The following is a 22,693-nucleotide window of genomic DNA, read 5'->3' as shown; positions in this document are numbered from 1 at the left end:
GTCCGCCAAACCGTTTCCATGGCAACCACAAGCTCTCTCTCTCTCTCTCTCCCTCACTCGTTCGTGAACCGCTGACAAATGGAAAGCTCAACACAGACTGATAACTTAACCCGATGAGCTGCACCGATGCTTTTTTCGACTCAACTTTATCTCATTTCCATTCCTTTTCTTAGTTTCGCCTTTGCACTACGAATGTGAACGTTTTTTTGTTGTTGTTGTTTAAATTAACGATCGACTGCGAGTTCAAAAAACGCAACTTCTTTGATAAATAACGTTTTCTTTTGAGATTCGAAATGATCCCCGAATGTCCAAGCACCGTGGAAACGGTCATCGGTACCAAATGCCAACACATCCCACCAACTGAACCGATCCAGAGCTCCATCGTTGGTGGTTTGTTGACTGAAATTAGAACCACCATCAAGAATGAACCCTTCACTGATCATTTCATGATTTTACCTGGCAAAGAACTCGGAAGGTAAGACTGATTCAACTGTCATTCCTTTAAGTATTTGTAGGAACAAAAATAATAATACAATGAAATAAGAATAGAATGAAACTTCAAGGTAATCATCTAAATCACTGTTTTTTTACTTCTATCAGGTCACTTTTGGCAGTTAAAATCAAAGGAAACTATTCAGCAATATTCTTTTTTAATTGCTTGTTCATTTACTGGATTGAATTCTAATATAGGGATAAATTGGGTTTAATTAGAGTAAGATTTAGGAAGCTTTTTTGACAGAGAGCCAGAAATAATTCATATGTTTGAATATTATTCCTCAAGAGCCAGACTAAGAATTTAAAAATTCAAAACATATAAAAATGTGTCCTTTTTTGCCATTTCAACCTTTAAAAATAGCATTATAACAACATTGTTATGCTGTTGCAGAGAATTTGCATGCACAAGTGAGTCTAATGTAAAAAATAGAAAAATGATAACAGTAGTGCTAGAGGTACATTATAACTTAAAAGGTTACTAGAACGCCATATGAATGCATCTAAAGAGCCATATATGGCTCTCAGTCCACATGTTCCTTACCCTTGCATTAAAGGCTTAAGCAGGTTTGTCACTAGGTTTGAAGGACAAGGGGGTCCGCCTCCCCCCATCAAGAGATTTGAGCGAATATAGCGCATGCAAAGGTTTATACTGCATGCCGTTGGAGAAGATGATTGGCAGTTTTGTGTACTGTCGACAAATGTTTCATGACAACTGTACAAATAGGGTTGCTTTTTTCCTTTGTACCACATTAGCCAAGTTATAATCATGTCATCATCGATCAATTTTGGCACTACAAGTTTTGAATCAGTGTCATCGTATACCAAAAGTTCTTTAAAAGTCAAATTTTAGTTGTATTGCATCTTTGCAATTTTAAATGAGATTTTTTGTTTTCATATAAGTATTCTCCACCAGTGCAACAGCTGCACAAGCACTAGAAAACGTCATCTATGCCAAACCCACATGCATCTCATACTCAAAGCAAAAGATTTATCATCTGACCTCTATGCAACTGTGGGCTTGTGTTTATCTTTCCAGACACATTTTTTCTCCCCAAAAATCACACGATTATCGGTTGCCGTGCAATTTCTTGAGTGTCGAAGTAAAATATTCTACTGACCCACATTTAACCCTTGTGAATTCCACTGGTGTTTATAAAGTTTACTACCATTTGTCATCAGTCAGTCCCCTGCATTTCTACCCTTGAACTATGTGCTTTGCAGGGATTGTTCTCAAATCACTCCAAAATCTGGTAAATCCTGGAAGTATTGGTTTACTTCATTTTTCTATTGTTCACACTGGGTGGTCTGTCACAAAAAGAACAAAAATCCTCATTTGCTAGATTATGTTTTGATGCTGTAATAAAGCGACATGACCTCTTGTACATTCAAAGTTCATTTTAGTAATGATTATTATGAAGTCACAAGTCTTTTCTAGTTTAATAAAGTATAACAACCCATTGGCTGACATGAGTCTCACATTGGTGGTGTGAATTGACTCTTTTGTCCATAGTGTCTGTTAACCTTGGTGTAACCTCTCAGATAAGATTTTGTCGACTGAATTAAAGTGAAATCAGCCAGCAGTCTCCTCGTTGAATAACTCGTTGACTGATTGAGTGCGTGTGCACGCGTGTCTGGCTTTGCATCGTATGACTTGACATTGTGATTCAGCTTAGCTACCAGATCAACATCAAAAAGTTACATTGATCTGGAGTACCCTTACTATGCTGCATACTACAGCATTGTTGTCAAGGAGTCATCTGATGCAAGTTCACATGTTAAGAACTAAGACATTCCATTGATTCAACAAATCGTAGACATTTTTCACATTTTTCTTGCTCTTATGTGTGTAACACAACTCTTCAAGTAAAGGAGTCATAATAATATGCAATATTTGAACTCTCAGTAATGAAATTCTCAGTATTGTTTGTGTTGAAAAGGCCCAACAAAATTACTTATAAAAAACTCATTTAAAATGGTATACTTTGGAAACAATTTTCATTCCATCACAGCCATTTAATTATGATGAAAACTTAGATTCATATGGATTACTTTTCCTGTATTGCCACTCCCACCAATAAAATTTACTGGTGATACCAGCATTTGGTAGCCTTTGGTATTCCCTCAACAGATGGCTTGCATCCTGGGCTAAGGATGTAGTTTAAGGTAATACTCTCAATATGCCCCTACAGTGGAGTCCCAGATGGCCTGTAGCCAAGCTCATTTCATCAAGCCTACAAATGTGAAGCTACAATGGAATTCCATATGGTTAAGACACAAAGCTTTTTCCTGGGTGGGACAGCGTGACAGGAGGGCCACGCTCGTATTAGCTCATGGGGTAGTAGACTAATCTGTAGAGTGATTGGACCCTTAGTCCTGCACCTTGTCTGACAAAAACACACCATTTTGCAAATCGGCAATATAGGTTATGATGTTATGTGTGCTTTTCGGAAACGTATGCACGAAACTGTTGTTTCCTGCACCTTTTAAACAAGGATCTAATGCATATGCTTAAGTAATACTGAGTGCACTTTATCACTTTATGTGTTTTGTCATCATAGTCATTTACATCAACCCACTTGATATCAGCATAATGTACACACACACATCTGGACAAAAGCCATCGTTTTCAGGGTGTAGTCTGTTAGCGGGGCTGCTGGCTTTAGAAATGTGCTGACATGGCTTCAGAACGGGCTGTGGTCATCCAGCGGGGTTTTCTAAAGAGCAGGCCCGGTCTCCCAAACCACTCAGCAGCATGTAGCTGCTGTTTTCAGTTGCCACACATAAAACATATTTATGTCAAATGTCACGGGAGTAGCCAAAGTGGATTTTCATTGAAGACGTGTCAAAGAAAATTGGTGAAAAGGACATACGTTACCAGCACATATATATGTTCTTTTTGGCTGCTAGGCAACTTTGATCAGTTTTAATAATAATTCTTGTAACTATTTAGCAGGCTGCAATGCTGCATGACATTAAAATAGCTAAACTCAAATTACAGGGATGAACTTAAATTACCTGGCCTAAAAAATAAATAAAAAATTAGGATACAGATTAACCAGGGCCAAGCCTGAAGCCTTATTTGCATGTGATAGTCACGAGGGAGATGAAGTCAGCAGCTACAAAACAAACCTACATTTGTAGATACTTTGAGTGTAAACACCAAAGTGTTTTGGAGATGTGCCGTGCACTCCTTTTTATAGATACAGGCATTGAAATACCTCATGTTTTATTGTGGTACTATATTCATGTTTTGTCTTTTTTTTTTCTTCAGGGGCAAATTTGCTGTGGTCCGAAAGTGTGTGAAGAAATGTACAGGTCAAGAATACGCTGCAAAGTTTATGAGAAAGAGGCGGAAAGGTCGTGACTGCCGTATGGAGATCATCCACGAGATTGCGGTGCTTGAGCTTGCAACAGACAGTCAACGAGTAGTCAGCCTTCACCAAGTCTATGAAATGGGCTCAGAGATGGTGCTGGTTCTTGAGTTGTAAGTGTCGATTTCACTCAAAATGCCAAGTTTTTACTACAAAACACTCAATAAAAACCATAATATACATTTAAGGTCAATGCTTTAGCTTAAATGTTGTGTTTTCACCAAATATTAATAATACTAACTTGGCTAGATGGTGTTAAACAATCTTTGTCTGCATCCAGGCACCAACACACACATAAACACATGGCATCCGCAACTTGCCGAGTTTAGTAGATGCACCAGTTGTCAATGATCTCATCCCACTGGGCATGTCACGGCCATGCTTGACCTGGTTCCCATGTGTCAGTTCATGGTCAACGGCAAAGAAGATCTGTCTCACTATTCCTTTTTGTCTCGCTCTCTTCTCTTGTCATTTCAATTTCGTCTCATAGTATTGTGTCATTTCCTAATGCGTATACAAATGGAGGTCAAAGGGCGTTCAAAACATTGAGGGAACTATTAAATTAGATGGTATTGACCTACATTGGAGCTATCTTTTATGACCTCTACATACACATGACACCACTGCATTGATATTCACTGCCAGGCTATTAAAGTCAGTGTTGTCACGAAAGCTATGGTGGTGACTATTTAAAATTAATTATAAATTGCTCCCTAATTAGTTTATCCTAAATGTATAACTATCACCAACATCTTTTGGTACTTTGAATGCAAATGTTGCCCTATAATCAGAGTGTGAGGATAATATCTGAGATTGAAAGCTTGTATCAACACTATTCACCCCACAGAAATGACCTCTCAGCCCCTTTTTCCCATTTGGTTTTCTGCCCACCCCTCATGTTTTCTTATCTAGAGGAAGTAGAGCAGAATGTGGTAATTCTTTGTTAGCAGCATACAGAATGCATTCTACACACTAATACCCCCTAAACTATTATTTTCTGAACAAAACATGGAGATTTTAAGTCAGGGTAAATGGAGATAGACAATCAAAAAGGGGTGTGGATCTGACCTTTAAAAAAATAGTCAGGAAAACAACAAACAATACAAAGATAGTTCTTTTAAAGGGGTGAAACAAATACTTCGAATTGAACGAGCAAAGTTACTTTGGCAAGGCACTGCCATATGAAATCACAGTGTCAAACCGATGGAGACTGGCATTCAAAAAGATTGAAATTGAGATCCATATTGGCCCAGTTCCAGCTCTCATTATAACGCTTGAGCGCTAGACAGGCGCACGTGAAAAGCAAAAGCATGGCCCCTCGCCCAGAGAAATCACGTGAGGAGAAAAAAATAGGGTTGACAGTCCACATCAACTTGTCAATATAGAGTTTTCCACAGGCCAATCTATATTTTAACATTATTCTGAGATATTGGTTCATATTGTTAAAATACCCATATATTTTTAACCTCCCCTTTTAATTTTCCACTATCCTATGGAATGAATAATCATAAACTAATCATTTTATAGTTAATTATTTCTTCCATGTTTGTCTCTCTTGTATTTATGATGATTATCTAGGTCACTTGGTGTTTTTCCTCGCTCTACTGGACAGCTATCTGATCAAAGTTCATTTGAGCCATTCCCATTGCTTGGTAATGACACCACTTTAATCAAATTAGCAACTCTCCAATCAGAGTTTGCGGTCCTGCCTGCGTGTGTGTAGGAATGTGACCTCGCTTTGCGCTTCAAAGCCAAAAGCATCAGGAGCTGTACACGGGCAGTAGGCCAGTCAGCTTTTTGTTGCTTTTGTTACCACTGGGTACCTACTAACTCAAGGGGACCTCCATTGTTTATTCAAAGTATAATCATTTCAATTGAGTAATTCATCGTTCAGCGTTTTGCCGCTATTGAGAGCGCCAGTATGTTTGGAGTATTTGGTGCTTTGATTATGCTTGATTGGAAAAATTGCTTCCAGTTGAGGAATTAATCAGGTCTGTGTCCCATTTAAATGTGTAGCAGGGATGTGACACCATTGGTGGGGAGAGCCACACACTGTTAAGGTTCTTCTTTTTGTTCCTGTGTGGGTTTTTAATGGGTAAATGAGGACGTAGATTTGGTGATGACCTTGACACTATCTAAACATACTCAGCAAGTCCTCTTCCTTACACCTTTGCATTCCACTGAGATAAAGCCTATTTGAAAAGCACCCATAGGGAAACAATTTATCTATTCTTGTCAAGTGTGACCCCATTTTATATTATTATTTCTTATTAGTGATCAAATTACTTTGGTGATTTTATGTATCTACTGTGTTTGTATTTACAACTTAATTTGGTCATAGCTCATTGTGAGAAGGTTCAAGTTCATAATAGCTTAGCTATTTTTGGCCGTGCTCTATTTCTGCAAATGGGTAGATTACCATCTCAATTCACACTCCTTCCTTCCTGGTTGGGGATGTATGTGACCATGTCAGCTCTTGAGTATTTTTCTTATCCTTATGTTGGATCTGCTTGGACAATTTATGAATGCAAACCCAAATGTAGAAGATTCTAAAGTGAAAGTTTATACACAAACAACTTATTGACACAAAGGCCTCATATGACATTATGACAGTGTCCAATTAGTAGTATCCTGCTTCAGTTTCAATGTATGTTTCTCCCACCAGTGCTGCTGGAGGAGAGATCTTCAACCAGTGTGTTTCAGATCAGGAGGACGAGGCTTTCAGTGAGAACGATGTCAAGAGACTCATGAGACAAATCCTTCAAGGAGTCTCTTTTTTACATCAGAGAAGTGTTGTCCATCTTGACCTGAAGGTAATTTTTATACAATTCCCCATTAATTCACAATAATAGCTATAACATTCCTATCTGATGCTTCCTCAGCCTCAAAATATCCTCCTGACCAGCAACTCTCCTCTTGGTGACATTAAGATTGTGGATTTTGGTCTCTCTCGCATCGTCAGCAACCACCAGGAGCTCCGAGAGATTATGGGAACTCCAGAATATGTTGGTGAGTTGGGATCCCTATTTCTTCCCACCATGAGATTAAGGATCCCTACTTTAGGGTTAATGCTGAATAATGTAATTCATTTGACAGCTCCAGAGGTTCTGAATTACGAACCTATAAGCACCGCAACGGATATGTGGTAAGTGTAAACTATCATTCCTACCTTTAAATCCTATGTGATGGCACCACAGCACTTCGTCTGAGCTCAAAATCCCTGAAAATATTCATATAAACAAATGCTAAAGAGAGAATATTCTCATTTGCTTTACAATAAAACGTGCCTAAATAAATGTACTAAAAATCTTCTTGTCATGCGTTCAGGAGCATCGGAGTTTTGACTTACGTGATGCTGACGGGCCTGTCACCCTTCCTGGGAAAAGACAAGCAGGAGACCTTTCTTAACATCTCTCAGATGAACATTAGTTACGATGAGGAGGAGCTGCAGGACTTGGTCCAGGCCGTGTCCTTCATCAAAACTGTTCTCTGTAAACAACCACAGTCAGTCCTTCTCATTCATTTCAAAGAATGTCATTTTATGTATGCATTTCTGCAATAATTTCATTAACGAGTCATCTAATCTGTTGATTTGTCCATGGAAGTAAACAGACAATAGTTAGGCTTCTGGTAGCTACCATTATTTACCACAGGAGGGCAGTGATGAGCTATATTTATAATAATGATGCAGAACATGCAGCAAAATGTACAGTTTTGTGAAAACACAAACATATAGCAGGTGTATCTATTGATAAATGAAGTACTAAAATGAAGAAAATTAATCTAAAATAAAGTTTGTATAAAATTAGGTATGAAAATGACCTGTTAAAATGGTTTAATAACTATAACGACAACTAAATGTTCCTTTGTGTTTAGGTTTCGAGCTACAGCCGAGCAGTGTCTCCAACACCCGTGGCTTCAGCTCGAAGATGCTCTGACAACTGCAACGTGCGATAAATCTCTCCCTCTGGAAATGCAAGATACAGCAAGCACAAACGGCGCCGCCGCCAGTTGTTCAGAAAGCCCCGCCGTGACCACTCCAAACAGGGTCGAGGAGGAAGATGAAGGTTCTGCCACCGAGGAGCTCATTGTTATGGCTGCCTATACTCTAGGTCAATGCCGACAGTCGTCCGCTACAGAGAAGGAAGCCCTGGTTACTGACAAGAAAGCCAACTCTAAGCGCTTCAAGTTCGAGGAGCCATTTAATGTCCTCCAGGAAGTCCCTGGAGAGTTCATCTACTGAAACTCCATTTTCAAATTAGACCGCTCTCAAAAAGGTGATTGAGGAGGAAAGATGTGGCTTCATTGAATTAACATAAGTCATTAATTCAATTTAATCATTCAACTTCTATCCTCAAAAGGGTTGTGGAGGATGCTGGAGCATAACCCAGCTGACTTCGGGCAAAAGGCAGACTACACCCTAGATTGGTCGCCAGTCAGCCACACTCACAATCACACCGCTACTAGCAGGAATCAAGCCCACGCTTGGTCACAGCGGCAAGTGAGCCACTACACTATGAGGCGGCTCTGACATAAATCAATCAATGATTATTTATCAACCACTTTACACATTTGTATCTGTCTACTCTCTGTTGTAATTCATCTTTCTTATTATTGTGTAAAGTTCATATCTATAATGTTTCACACAAGAAGTGCAATGTTATTGAATATTTAAGTTCGTTTTTGAAGTGACTACCGATAAATGTATCTGTATATCCAATCCTGTTCAACCCTAAAAACTATCTTCAATCCACAAATCACTTGCCACAATATCTAGATGAACAAAATGTATGGTGACTACTTAAACATTTCTTTAAACTTATATAATAATAAGGGAAAAGGCAAAGTTATAGCTATGTTATCTATATCAGATTTCAAATTTTGGGAGAAGAAAAGTCACGAAAATAGTCATTTTGGGCCTATTGTGGCCAAATAGATTTATCCAATACATTTTGTCTCTGTAAATGTTATGGATGTGAATAAATGTTGATGAATTGTGACATTTAAACTGTAGCAAAACACACACCTAATGGGAAATTCCCCAAAATAATAAGGGATGAAAACAGTCTTCATAATTTGTACATAGATATCCCAAAATTCATATGATTTTTTTTAAGGAAGGAAAGGCAGTTGTCAGCACCCTCTATTTTCAAAGTTAGATATATTTACCATTTTTTTTTAGATTTAAAATGATAAATTATACAAATTATTACTGGAATGTGCTGTGGTCCTACTCGTTGATGGGTGGGCTCATGAATGTAAAAAAAAAAGAACAATGCTACAAGTTAATGAAGTAGAAATATAAGCTAAATGTTTGTTTTTGTTGATCTTATTTCTGGGTAAAATATCCCTAAAATTAGCACTTGTGTAAATACACTGTACAGTACATGTGATATGCTTTTACACTAAAACTGAGGGAAAATATTTTGTTTTGGATTTTATTCTTTGAAGCAGCTCTTCCTAACTCAGCATTCATACTCGGGCACATTGTGTACTTGTTTTTGGTGCCACAATAAAACAGTTTAGTGCTTTAGTTGCATTCATTTTTTCCCCAAATTAATATGAGAACACCATCTTCTTTCAAGTCCTATCCAATATACATTTAATAGTAGTATATATAAAAACTCCAGGTGATGTGGCCTTTCTTTTAGCAACCAAATGAATATTTGTCATAATGTACATGTTGATATAGTATTCAGAACCTTCTGTTTGTGTGATGTACACACTTGATACTTTTGTTTATGAATGTCTTGTACTGCAAATAAATATTGTAAATGTGATAGGTATTAGTTGCATTAAACTTATTTCTTATAAACAGGATCCTTAAAACTGGTCCGTGTTGGGCGGACAAAGTTTTTGTAGTACACAAATTCCAATAAAATATGATTACATGTATGTCGTAGTCCATATTGCTAATTAAGAGTGTGAAAACATAATTAGTTTAACACCTAAAGCAAGTTCACACTGTGATACAGATCAAAATAGGAAATGATGACATGGTGTTTTTGCATGACACAACCAGTCATGTTATTTAGCATATACAATTTTCCTTCTATGGAATCATTATTTTTGTGATCAGTGTTGGCCAAAAAAAATGAATTTTTAAAGTATTTCTTCATAGGCTAGTTCTATTTTGCATTCTTCATGTCACCATCTGCCATTCCCATGCAAAATTCAAAACCAACTCCCACTTGTGCTGGGATTTGAATGTTTTCATACAGTGTCATATAAAATATGTTCATTATATGATAAACATATACTAGTTTTGCAGAGTTTATACAATTTTGTCATTATTGTTATTGGATAATGGAAGCTCACATTCCCCTAAAAGTGGATGTGTATTAATTGTCCTACTTTATACAAATTAAATTATAAAACCAGTTCTGTTGCTATGATATTTTCCTATATGACAGTTTTTTTTAGGGTTGGGGGTGTCTGTAAGGTGTTATAATATCATTTCAATTCATTCCCAAATTGAAACCCTGCTTTGAGTTAGGAATTTGGCCTGGGAAATGCAGGGAATTCGTAAGTCGAGGTCGCGTCCTCGCCTGCATACAATGAAAACGCGTGAGCTCAGAGGGTGCAAAAGAGGCGTGCTCTTGTGCCAACATCATCACAGGCGAGCGTCGCTTCACGCCATTAATCCTCCATCTCGTCTCGCCGAGGATCGGAGGTTGTCTCTTCGTTCTCCTCCTTCGCCACCGTCTGCTGTCCGGACGGTCGGTGGTGCTGGATCGGCTGGAGGTGATCTCCGCGGATCTCCAGCAGGGAGAATGAAAGCGACACGACCATAAAGGAGCGTCTATTTCCCCCCACTGCCTCGGCCTTGTTAGTTGGAGCGGTTCCTTGGACCGGTGCAGAGATGAGGAACCCACGGACCGATTTAGCCTTGACATTCTGGCTATTTCTAGCGGTGAGTGGAATATTTTGTCAGTGAATTTTGGACGACATTGTCTCTTCTCAAGGAGGTGCTCTTCCTTTTGTTATGTGTTTTCTTTTTTTTTTAAAGACATGTTCATTCCTCAGTCCATGTGGATTAGAGACGTAAGCAGAATCCATGTAAGAATAATTACAGTTTAACTTTTGTTCCCTTATAATAAAAATGTGCACATCCATAGAGGTCAGATTAGGACATCCTTTGGGTTATCAAAACATTGAATATATTGATATATACATTTAAAAATATATATATTATTTAAGTCCTAACTTTTTTTCATTCATTTTGCACACATTTCTATTTTTTCTGATTTGTCTTTGATCCCTATTGTCCAATATATATTTATTTTATTATTATATTGAGCTGTGGCTTTCATGCAAATGCATTTAATTCATTAGCTACCATGGACAGCTCCAGACGTCTTATTTGTTTTGAAAAGGAATGCTTAGCCTGTTCCCAGTTGAAATTAATTTGAGAAATATTAGTGTCAATGCAATGAAATTAGATTTTTATTTTGTCAAGCTATATCTTTGTCAAATATGAAAAAAATACTCTTATGCCATCTTGTGGCATCTGGAAGCAATTTAAGGAAAGTGATCCTTTTTAGGGGTACTACATATTAGTTAAATTTTCTGCATACCTACCCAAATGTGGTGTTTTCATATTATTTTTAAGTAATGTCAGTTCCTCTAGGTACCCCAGCTTCCCCTCACATTCCAAAAATAGCCATTAAGTGTACTAATGTTGCCAAAATTCCGTCCTTCTGTTAAGCAGAGTTTGAATATCCTTCCTGGATGACAATAGGGAAACATAAAGAGCCATAACATTCACTCTGAACATAACATTGTGGTCTTGATCCCCTATTTCCCCATTTCCCCTTAAAGGCATTCCCCGCTGACACTCATATACATTTATTATTAACTTGAATCATTATTATTTTATCATCACTCATCTGACTGGGCTCATCTATTTTAAATGTACATAGTCAATGCGATGGGAATCAACCTATTTAACATTGCCTTGTCCACATTGATCAGAGTTGAAACAAGGAGTTGATAACTCAAGGGACATGGTTTGAATAGGTTAAGATATAATTTGACAACTCTAGAAGTAAGGATATGCGCTTTTAACAATTACGAGAGGATAACTCCGACGTCATGTGCCTTAAACTCAAATATTAGTACTTAATTTAACACTGTTCTATGCTGATGTCATGACTTTTTCAACTTCTGGGCTAATCCTACTTCTCTCCTCTGTGCTGAGAATGCAAACTCTACTGGAAAACATTATTAAAGATGACACCATCAACATGTTTCTTGTCAGAAACTTGAAGCATCTTCATTTTTTTAATGGTATTGTAATTCAGAGAACCCTCTGGCAGATTCCTAAACAGCCATTCCTTACGAGATAGAATTGGAAGGACAGATTGTGTCTTTTTTGTTTAATATATGCATCTTTTTTTTCTTAACATAACTGGGGCAGATATTAGCTCTCAGTACAATAAAATAAGTGGCAGCTGATGGTGGAAGGAGAAGATTTTTGTCATAAAACATAAAAGCTTTGTTTGTCGAGTGGTCATAATGTTTTTGTTTCACATTCCATTTTATTCTCTTTCTGTTGTTTACATGTAAAGCACAAAAGCATCTTTCATGTTTTATGAAGACGCAGAAGTCAGCACCACTCACTTCCTTCCGTCATTTGAGTCGCAGAATGAATGCAGTATTAAACACTCTGCACTGCTAATGCCCACTTGAAAAAAAAAACAAAGATTGTGTACTCACTGTAAATTAGGTTGCAGAAATGTTCTGTTCCTTTTGGCTTTACTGCGGTGAAAGAATTGACATCATGCATCTGGGGGGGAGCAGAGACGTGACTCAGTGATGTGACTCACAGATGTGTTAAAACTAATGACCTTAACATCAGGCCTAATCTACATTAACACATCTATAATTTTTTACTTTATATGTGGGCATTAAGATAGTAAAACGTTTGGATTTAGCAAAGAATACTTAGAAATAGTGGCAATAAATAAACAAAAAAACTCTCCCAAAGTATCATTTGGTTGGGTCCACCACAACTGATATTGAATATTGCTTTCCAATGTTTTTTTTCCAAAGCATTTTTTCTTTCATTTTAATGTGCTATAAATAGAATACACTGTTTGGTGTGTAGTAGATTGGCAGGCTGGCCCCAGATATTTATTTCCCCTTTGTTGTTCAACTCTGTTCCTATTTCTCATGTGTCTTTTCAACTCACTCTGAGAATCAAATGTTTCTTGTTGGCTCACTAATGGCTAAGGCATCTGCGCGGTCAGCAGGGATCAATAACACAGCATGGATGCAAGATAGATGTGGGACCGGAATGTACCAAATGAGGGGAATCGAGTATGAGTGATGTGCAGTACAAAGTCAAATGTCACGGAGAGAAAAACGATCAAATTTAGTGGCAAGATCTTCTTAAACTACAATTTGAAAGGACTATCATTGATCATTTTTCTACAGAAACAAAATCATAGTTTAGGTTCAAATAGGAAATACCTTATTGGATACCGCATATTATTTATTATAAGACGAGTGTTCTAAAATTAAATATTCCTTTGAATGAGTGCATGCAAGGTAGTAGGTAGGGGGTCCCATATCAGAGCAATGCAGTGCTTACCAGGGCCTATGAGGGAGCTTCATTATTGATCGTACGTTTTTCACAAGTAGCAAGTACAAAGGCAAAGCAGGCAGATTGCCACACACACATACACACTTGTGCTTCTAAGGGTTTAATGTTCAGTGTAAAACCATTTGAACTATTCATCCCTTATCCAGTGTCCTCTGGATAAAACCTCCAAGCAGCTTTTAAAGCAGTGGAGAACATTTGCTGGTTGTGTAAGAGTCATTTTTATGTCCCATGGGGGGGGCATTTTCCTACCATGTTAGTTCATGCACGCTGTCTAATTGGTGGGAGACAATGGACAGCGCTGGAAAATGGCCAACAATGGCCAACAATTAGAGCCAAACATTGTATATCATTACTTGCTAAATCAGGAATGCGGCGTAGAAACCCCCCATAATGATATTTGTAATGTTGCTTATTAATAGGGCTCGGGGTAGAGATTTTTAAACGTTATTTTAAATTGTTTTAGCTGGCGAGTGTATGTTGATTTGGTTTTAGTCTGTGGGAGCAAAACACATTTAAAGGGAGTGAGTGGGGCCGCTCTGATTGGTGGCTAATGGGATTAGGGATTATTTTCTTTGTAAGACATTGATACAAAATGCATCTGACAGAGTAGAAACAAGAAGTGAATTGGAATTTAATGCTCTAAAAGTAGGAAACAGGTAATTTCAAGGGTATATATAAATAGTTGGTGTCTTGAGACTAGTTTATCACAATAGTTTGTCAACTTGTAGTGGAATGGTGTGCTTGGCAAACTGCAAAGTGTGTTTTAAAACTTTTATGTGTGTTGGAGTCTTAAAACATTTATCACAGATTTTCATCTATCACATGTGGGTGTGAAATGTATCCTGTGATGAATGGGTTTTTTGTATTGATAAAGGAAAATGCTATTCAAAGCAATGGTGTGTATTTTCAATTGTGACTTACTAGAGACTTTGAAAACTATATATAAGTGTTGTTTTGATTTACACTTTGTAAAAAAAAATCTACAACCTAACAAGGGTCAATCAGAGAATGCAAATAGGTCAAATGAGACCCAGTTGGATTCCGATACTCACACTTTCTTCTTTCAAATCTGATAAACCCGGCAGGGCAGTCTCATGCGCACACAGGGAAATGATTTCAAAGGCAATTTAATTAATCAAATTGCTGGCGGCAGTGCTTGGCATTTTCTTGACTGCAAAGTAGAACATTCTGAGGTTGCAAGGAGATCATTGCCTCTATTTGGAGACGATCCGTTTAATCCTGAATTACATAGTCAAATAGTTAACGGACATTTAGTCCATTTTGTCTTTTGTCTAGTAGCCTAGAAAGATTTATTAATCCAAATTCCTCTTTTTATTGATTTTATTTTGGACAGGTTGTAGAGGCCAAAAAGTACTGCTGGTATTTTGATGGTGGCTACCCAATATACTTTATGTAAGTATCAGGTACATATTATATATTGAGATAAAAGTCCTAAAAATATTCTTGACAAACCAGATGTCGCTCCTACGAAGATTGTTGTGGCACCCGCTGCTGTGTCAGAGCACTTTCCATCCAGAGACTTTGGTACTTCTGGTGAGTAACCTGCCATCACTCTGACACACATTTATTTGGTTAGCCATTAGAATTCATGACACAGACCATTGCTTCACCCCCAGGGTGCTCCTGATGATGGGGGTGCTGTTCTGCTGCGGTGCCGGCTTCTTCATCCGTCGAAGGATGTACCCCTCATCTCTAAGAGATGAGCCTGCCTTCAATGTGTCCTTCACTAGACACCCTGTCACAACTCCAGGTATGGTATTGATAGAGAGTTATCATCTTGTCTTCTTATTGTTTTTGATAATGGAACTATCTTGTGTGTAGTTTCCCAGCAGCCAGGAAGTATGCAAGGCTTCGGTATGAACGGGATGACAGGCGTGGACCCAACAACGCTTGGCATGACTCAGCCCGCTTACCCGTCACAGCCTGGCTCCACCCATATGATGCTGGCCTCCTATCCGCCACCGCCGTCTTACTGCAACCACCCGCCGCCATCCTATGAACAGATTTTCCATCATGACGACAAGAAATAACATGCAAGCAGAAAAAGGAGAAAGAAGTCTGCCATTTGATTGAACTGTTGGTGGGAGAACATTGGCACACTGAAAAAAAAAAACCAAGAAACAAAGGCACAGCATTTCAAATTGAGACGCACACATTCAATTGTACTTACGCATTATTATTTTTTTTTTTCCGTCATTTTTCAGGCACCAGATTTTTTTTGCCGTCTAACTGCACATATAATGCCATTGAAATGTATTATGGAATTAAAATGTAAAACTTGAATGCTTGACTCCAGTGGCCCAACTATTCGTACACAAAGAATATCAAAGTAAATTGTCCATAGCAAACCCCTTTTAAGTTACCAGAAATGGTTCATTGCCTAATAAATTGATTATAAAATGGCTAGTTAAAATATGGCTGGAAAAAAAATTAATGCCTTGCATTAATAACTTCAATTAGGAGTGCCACAGGCTATTTTTTTACTTTCCAAACCATAAAAAGGCTTATTAAGATCTAATTTTTCAATGTACAATAAACACACTGAAGACACACTAGTGTTTCGTTATAAAATATACTGCAAAACAAGTGCTACGTGTTTTTCATCACAATTTATACAATTTCATCGGATCATTACACTCATTGGTCAGAATGACATTTCAGATAAAAATACAGGACATTCAGGACATGATCTCTTTATGAGAATTAAGCATTCATGTGCATTCATATGCTGTCGGCCTCAATGACTTTAGTGTTAGCAGTAAGTATGGTGTGTGTATTGAAATAAATCTGCACCGTACTGGGGAGTAACACTTTAGGTCATATATCAGTAAAGGGTGTTAGAAGTACATGTTCAGACTGCATAATGCTGTGCTGACAACCATTTTGATTCTGTATAGTACATTTAATGTGACGTACAATAAATTGGCATTAAATTATTTAGGTTGCTCTTAGAGAACCAAGTATTTTTTGGGGTAAAAAAATGCTTTAGATAAACAGAACTGCTTAGGGTAAAACCATGAATATTCCTATTAGCTAGTTCAATCAATGCAAGAATATTGCAACCATTTTATTGTTTCTGGATTTTTGTGAAGCATGCTTATCAGTTTTGCCTCTGAAGAAAAAAATACTTGAGTCTTAAAAAAATGTTAAATACAGAATGAAACTAAATAACCACATCATTGACAGGACATGAAGAATCACTTGCATGCATGTGAATACAATACAATATGTTCACTACGCACATACAGTCAAGGGATTGTATCTTTTTGGCCATATTTCTTTAAAGGATGTGTGACAGTGGTGTCAGTAGAAAGCTATTTGCACATTAATGTTGACCTACAAAGGACGTTTGGTCCAACAATATTATGCTCCTTATATACCTTTTCTTAGCTTGAGGAGATCAATGTTCAAAGGCAGGGAAACAGGAAGCTTCAGGTGTAGCCATCTCTGACAGGTAGTGGATAGTTCCCGCCATACCTGATGGATCAAAAGCAATTTGGAATTTTAATAGGCAACAATGCATTTTTTCATTGAGTTCCAGTGTAGAGTTTGTAGTAATAGAAATATAACAATGAGGGAGTAACCTTCGAATTAACCTTACTTTGTTATGGTAAATAGTATCAGTAAGTACAGCATGTTATGCAAATAGCACTGAGACATTGAACAGATGGAAATATATATTCAAAAGGTTAGAGAGGGTGGAGTTTAATATGACTAGGAACATTTCTAAGTGTATTTTAAGTTCACTCTGAAAATCAATAGATTTTTGTGAGTGCTATTTTTGCTTTTATGAATCATTTCTGTAATGTGGGGCTATAACAACTCTACAGAATTCACAGTGGAGAAAGTGTATGCATGGGTAATTTATTCCAAATTTATATTTTTCCATGTATGTCACACTTGCACTAAATAGTGCAAAAAAATGCACTTGATTTCTATCAGTTTCCATGTTTATCCATTTGTAGTGATGCAAAATATCAAAAGGGATACCTTCAAAAAGTGAGTAGGGTCTATCGGGGATGCGGCAGCCGTGGGTCCCGTAATCCAAACACCACTCGGCAAACTGAATAACCCAGAACAAACTAGTGAAAATTTAGCTCACCATTCTATTTATTTAACAGACATTGATCATTCATTTAAGATCACATTTCTACATATGTACTATTGTTTGAGTCAGGCAATATTAAGAATAGCTTTGGGTGTTCTCACCTTGCAGGCACGATACATGTACTTCTTTTCTTGGGTGAGTTTATACAAGGAAAGGAAGGCGTAGCCATTTCCGGCGGTCCCGTGGCAGATTCCGTAACCTTTTCGGAGAAGACCCCTCTGCCAGATGACCTCGCCGCATTCTACCGCTTCCTTCAGGTACTTTTCCTCTTTAAACACCTGAAAAGACACAAGCATTCAGTGTGAAGTTAAGTATGTTATTGTCAACTAACATCTAAGTAAAATCCATTTAGGGATTGTACATTTAAAAGACATCAAATTCAAATCTCAAAAACTACTGTAGGGAAGACATGCATAACTGCATGCTCAAGCATAATTTCAGAAATAGACAGCACATAAAAGATTGACCAAGTTGTTTAATTTCACATTGGATGGGCGGAGCAGAAACGAGCGAGATGCAAAAAATACGTTTACAAGCTGGAAAAAAAGAGCATTTTCCATAATAGGGTCTTGTTAAGGATTGAGACACAGATTAGCTTCATGTAGTGTTCACTGAAGTTTAAACACTGCCAGACTTTCTCGATTCGTGACTGCACGGAAAGAGCAAACGGCACATTTGGTGCCAAGCGGCTCCCTGAGAAATAAGGGAGTATATACACCACCCTATTAGAGCTTGAGTGCAACTGCACAAGTGTATAATGTTAGACTATTGAAATGAAGTATATTCAACTGTGCATTAAAAGGTGTTTACTTTAAAAATCTACACTTATGTTCAGTATATAGAGTGTCACATTCTTACCTTATATGCCATTATGAGCATGTGGATAACCCCTGGAGCTCCATGGCACCAGTGAACCAGCCGGTCACTCTCATTGCTCAATGAGGACGGGAAGTTGCCAGAACGGAATTTCTTATGGCGAATGTAGTCGATACTGGGCCGTACCAACTGGGAGAGCATGTCAGGCTGGACCCTTGCTCCTGGCTAGAAATGATGAACAAATATTAGCAGTTCGCACCATTTCAGACATGATATATCCTCAATTTTTAATATCGATCTACTATAAAGGCTTTTCAGTAAGGAGTGGAAGTCATTGGTTTTGGTTGACCTGCATGAGCATGTAAAATATTCCAGCCAGTCCATGAGCGGCGCCAACATATTGCTTTTTGTGCCATTCATAGAGCAGTGGACAGCGTTCCGTCTTCTTGAGCTCTGCTGAAAGATTCTTGCCCGACTCAATAATAGCAGTCACTACCTGGAATAAAGAAGATGGTCAAGAAAAATAAAAAAAACCCACCAATGAATAGTAAATATATTGGGAATAAGCAATACTGCATAAATGGATTAGCACTTGATTACTTATGGTTTAGTTCCTAAGCCAACCAACCAATTAAAAGACGATCAAAAATGAGTGCAGACTCCCAGAGCACCAAGAAGAATAAAACGGAAACAACACTTCATAATAGAACCCCGGGGTCCAATTTGATCACGGCAATGAATAAGCTTTGGTATCCAGACTAGATTTATGAGCCCAAATAACCGTTAACGACGCTGCACTGCTGCAATGTTATTTTTAACTCGATCACTGCTACTGGCCAACATGAGTAGATGATAAATTATGGCTTTTTTTTTTTAAAACCTAAAATATTTTTATTAAACTTAAAGCACAAAATGAATTAATGTTACTTACTTTTGAGATTGTAGCTTCATCCACAGTATCAGCTCCTATTTCTTTATTCACATAAAGGAGAGCATACAGGTAACCAGATCGGCCATAGAGAAGTTCATCTGGCATTTCGGAATCCGAACTGAGCACCGAACGCTGCAATTGGAGGAGCCTGAGGATGATAAATGTGTGCTTTTGAATTCTACGCAAGTTTCGGAAAATGTCATAATTGTTTTTTTTTAAATTATGGTCACATCTGTACCTGGAAAGACAGTCATTGCTTTCAGCAGTGTTGCCCAGCTTGTGGTAGACCACCGCACCCACAGCTAGTGGCCCGGCATCTCCACAAAGAAAAGTCACTTTGCGGCCATTGAGAATCCTCATTGATCTCTTCACGTAGTCTAGTGCCCTTTGCAGATGTGCGGCTTCATTGGATCCTCGATACAGCTGTACGTAGAGTAAAGCAATCCCTTCAAAGGAAAGAGGTCATTATGTTTTGACCATTTCGCTGGAAATTAGAGAGAAACATTTGCACAGGTGACAGACCTGTCCAGCCAGTGTAGGTGGAGAAGTCGTGGGGGTCGGCTGTTTTTAGGCCTTCTTCCATCTGCTGAAGAAGATCTTTGATCTTACTCTGGACTTTTCTTTGGAACGATGAGGTCACCTGAGATGGATGGTAAAATACATGTGTAAGGTCAAGGTTCAAATAAAAAAATCATGGCGTTATTAGTGCTATAAAATGATATGAATGAGATACTATTAAATAAAAAGGACTTGTGATTATATTTAAAGATGATGCTATTATTGGATTTGTTTAAAATGTGTAAAATGACAAATTATTATATAAAATTCTATCACAAATATGGTTAAGATTGTACCTACTGAAAATGCATACAGGGATAAAATAAATTAAGTGAATTATGCCAATTTATTTCTTAATGAGATGTAATTGAGTTTTACTGTAATACTGGCTAATCTACAGCTCATAATTTGAAAAAAAAATACTTTATGAATGTACAGTACATTCATAAAGTATTTTTTTTTTTTCTTCTTTCTTCTAATTCAGTACAGTACTGAATTAGAAGAAAGATAAAACTACTTGATCAATGATGGAGATTATTCAATATTCACTAAAAATAGGGTTTTAATGGAGATAAAAATCACTAATACTGTGTTGTTTATGCACACATCTGATTTCAAAGTTTATTCAAGACATTACATTTATTTCATTTATAACCATAAACCATGTAACTGTTGTTTACATGAGCATGCGCAGTCCTACAAATCTGGAAATCTACAAATGAACAAAGCATTTTACCTTTCCTTCTTCATCAAAAGGTGAATTATAATCCACTTCAGATCCAGAGTTAGACGTGAGAGCGCCTTGATCCCAATCGGGATAGGGATTGAGGAAAGAGCGCTCCTCCATCTCAGCTTCTGTCACTGAAATGAGTTTGAGACGCTTTGACATGTTGTCGCCCATTTCGACGGAGAATCCAAAGGTCCAAAAATCTTCTGACGCGCTGGAGAAATAATAATAAAAACGGGTTAGTATTGCAAGGTGGAATAATTCCTCCATTGTGCTTATCCTCACAAAGGTCACAGGGGGTGCTGGAGGTCATTCCAGCCTGAATTGGTTGCCAGCCAGAGCACAAATGATAATTTAAAAAAACAAAACAATGTTGGATTAATTGTTTATTTTATTCTAAAATTATGCATTGGCTTTTTGTGGTTACTGCACCATATAAGAATAAAAACTTTCACTTTGATCTCGTGACTCTTGTGAGGATAAACGGCTTGCAAGATGAGTAAAAGAAGATTAGAGAATGGACTTGCTTAAAACTTTAATTTGGGAGAACTTTACTTTTGCAGTGCTTTAATTCTGGTACCACTGAATAAATATTATGTTGTATTATTAACAAGAGAATGCAAAACATTGTTCTGAACAAATTGTGTTTGTATTTCTTCAACTGACTAATATGTCTATTAACATTAATTTTATGACCAAATCATATTTTGAACAAGCTACTTTTGGGTCCTTCTGAATTGTAACCAAGTTCACCATCTATTTGCAGCAAATATACAATAACAAACAACACAAAACTGTAATATTTGCTCACTGAGAGAAACCATAACAATGCAATTTGCTCTGACAGGCCTGTAAAGGCATTCCTAGTACATTTTCTGACCCTCCTCCCAAGAAAAAAAAAGAGAATGCTTTAAGGACATTGCAAAGAATACAGTCCCTTACCAGGATGTGACTGTCAGCAGCTTCCCAATAGCCTCTGCCACAGTGAATCAAAGCTGGAAGCTGCAGTCAGTGCGATCGGGCGGGACAAGATGCCTCCATCAGCTGCGAGCCCTCAGCATCCTTGCCCTGCTGCGGATGCTGCTGGAGGAATGAAGGACGACAACCCCCACAAAGACTGCGGGTGAAGATCAAAACCCCCCTCCTCTCGTCACCGCTCAAGCCGTGCCTGTAACAATCAGTATCCACCAGTACCCAACAGCCCAGTGCAAGCAGCTGACTGTGAATGGTGGCAGATGGTGTTGGTGTATGATGCTGTTCTGTCGGGATTAGGCATCATTGCGAATAAATCCGCACATGCCGCCACCTCCCCTTACATAGTATACACTCGCTCCCCGTCTCCACCAATGATTTGTCACGTGCACCATCTTGAATTTAGTACCCAGGAACAAATATTGAGGGTTTTTTTTGCATCTTTGTATGTAAAGTGTAATATTTACTGCAATGTTTATGCTTATGTTCAATGTGAATTTTCAGTGGGAATTAGTGGGATGAGTATGGGATGAAAAATAACTACACTTTTAATTGGTGGCCTAAAAAGCAAATATTTTCAGAAACACTTCTGGCTGATCCAATCAAATCAAGAATGTCAAGGGAATGGAGTGAAGAGGATGGAAAAGTTGATGAAAACAAGATGCAGACTGAAGAGGATTTGGATCAAAATACAACAGTTATAGAAAGAAAAGAAATGATATTAAAAAAAACACTTATTATAGACCTTGGGAAAGAAGAGGATAAACATTTAGCTTTTTGGAATGTTATATTAGGCAGTTTGAAATAAAATAACAATTTAATTCTGTGAAAAATAGAAGTCTTATTTATGTTTTGGGGGTCTTTAACCTTTTGATGGAACAGTAAACTCTTAACACCTTTTGGTAATTGTTTATTTTTTTTTATAATAGATTAATTTTGTATTTATGTTTGAACAGTTAACAAAAAATAGGAAAAAAAATACAAGAACTGACGACAATGTTCATAATACTTCATATTAAGATTTAAATTGAATACAAAAGTGTAACCTGCTCAGATTGGGTGGGGCAGACAAATATCACAGCAAAAA

General features: G+C 37.7%; 3 protein-coding genes across 5 annotated transcripts; 2 read left to right on the top strand and 1 right to left on the bottom strand.

The window, feature by feature from the left end:
- The first annotated feature begins 51 nt into the window (after window positions 1-51).
- On the top strand, window positions 52-9,646 carry stk17a (serine/threonine kinase 17a). The gene is made up of 7 exons (XM_077736441.1): window positions 52-475; window positions 3,767-3,979; window positions 6,532-6,679; window positions 6,749-6,875; window positions 6,963-7,011; window positions 7,194-7,370; window positions 7,743-9,646. The coding sequence occupies exons 1-7, from the start codon at window positions 294-296 to the stop codon at window positions 8,107-8,109; spliced, it is 1,263 nt and encodes a 420-aa protein (XP_077592567.1). The 5' UTR covers window positions 52-293; the 3' UTR covers window positions 8,110-9,646.
- Window positions 9,647-10,436: 790 nt separating this feature from the next.
- On the top strand, window positions 10,437-16,044 carry vopp1b (VOPP1 WW domain binding protein b). 2 transcript variants are annotated; one of them, XM_077736158.1, is made up of 5 exons: window positions 10,437-10,779; window positions 14,828-14,886; window positions 14,950-15,027; window positions 15,111-15,244; window positions 15,316-16,044. In XM_077736158.1, the coding sequence occupies exons 1-5, from the start codon at window positions 10,729-10,731 to the stop codon at window positions 15,522-15,524; spliced, it is 531 nt and encodes a 176-aa protein (XP_077592284.1). In that variant the 5' UTR covers window positions 10,437-10,728; the 3' UTR covers window positions 15,525-16,044. The 2 variants fall into 2 exon arrangements, with proteins under 2 accessions (XP_077592284.1, XP_077592285.1); XM_077736159.1 differs by lacking the exon at window positions 10,437-10,779 and adding an exon at window positions 10,863-10,925.
- Window positions 14,534-21,925, bottom strand: lancl2 (LanC lantibiotic synthetase component C-like 2 (bacterial)). 2 transcript variants are annotated; one of them, XM_077736156.1, is made up of 11 exons: window positions 21,577-21,925; window positions 20,644-20,848; window positions 19,872-19,989; window positions 19,588-19,795; window positions 19,350-19,497; window positions 18,768-18,914; window positions 18,461-18,643; window positions 17,704-17,880; window positions 17,485-17,557; window positions 16,875-16,971; window positions 14,534-15,487 (listed from the first exon to the last, which is right to left on the bottom strand). In XM_077736156.1, exons 2-10 carry the CDS (start codon window positions 20,806-20,808, stop codon window positions 16,895-16,897), a joined length of 1,296 nt encoding a protein of 431 aa, XP_077592282.1. In that variant the 5' UTR covers window positions 20,809-20,848; window positions 21,577-21,925; the 3' UTR covers window positions 14,534-15,487; window positions 16,875-16,894. The 2 variants fall into 2 exon arrangements, with proteins under 2 accessions (XP_077592282.1, XP_077592281.1); XM_077736155.1 differs by lacking the exon at window positions 14,534-15,487 and having other exon boundaries at window positions 16,089-16,971.
- Between the last annotated feature and the right edge of the window lie 768 nt (window positions 21,926-22,693).

Source organism: Stigmatopora nigra, chromosome 16, assembly GCF_051989575.1.
Source record: "Stigmatopora nigra isolate UIUO_SnigA chromosome 16, RoL_Snig_1.1, whole genome shotgun sequence".
Taxonomy (NCBI): domain Eukaryota; kingdom Metazoa; phylum Chordata; class Actinopteri; order Syngnathiformes; family Syngnathidae; genus Stigmatopora; species Stigmatopora nigra.
The sequence above is the reverse complement of the archived record's forward strand: the minus strand, read 5'-3'. Positions and strand labels throughout refer to the sequence as shown.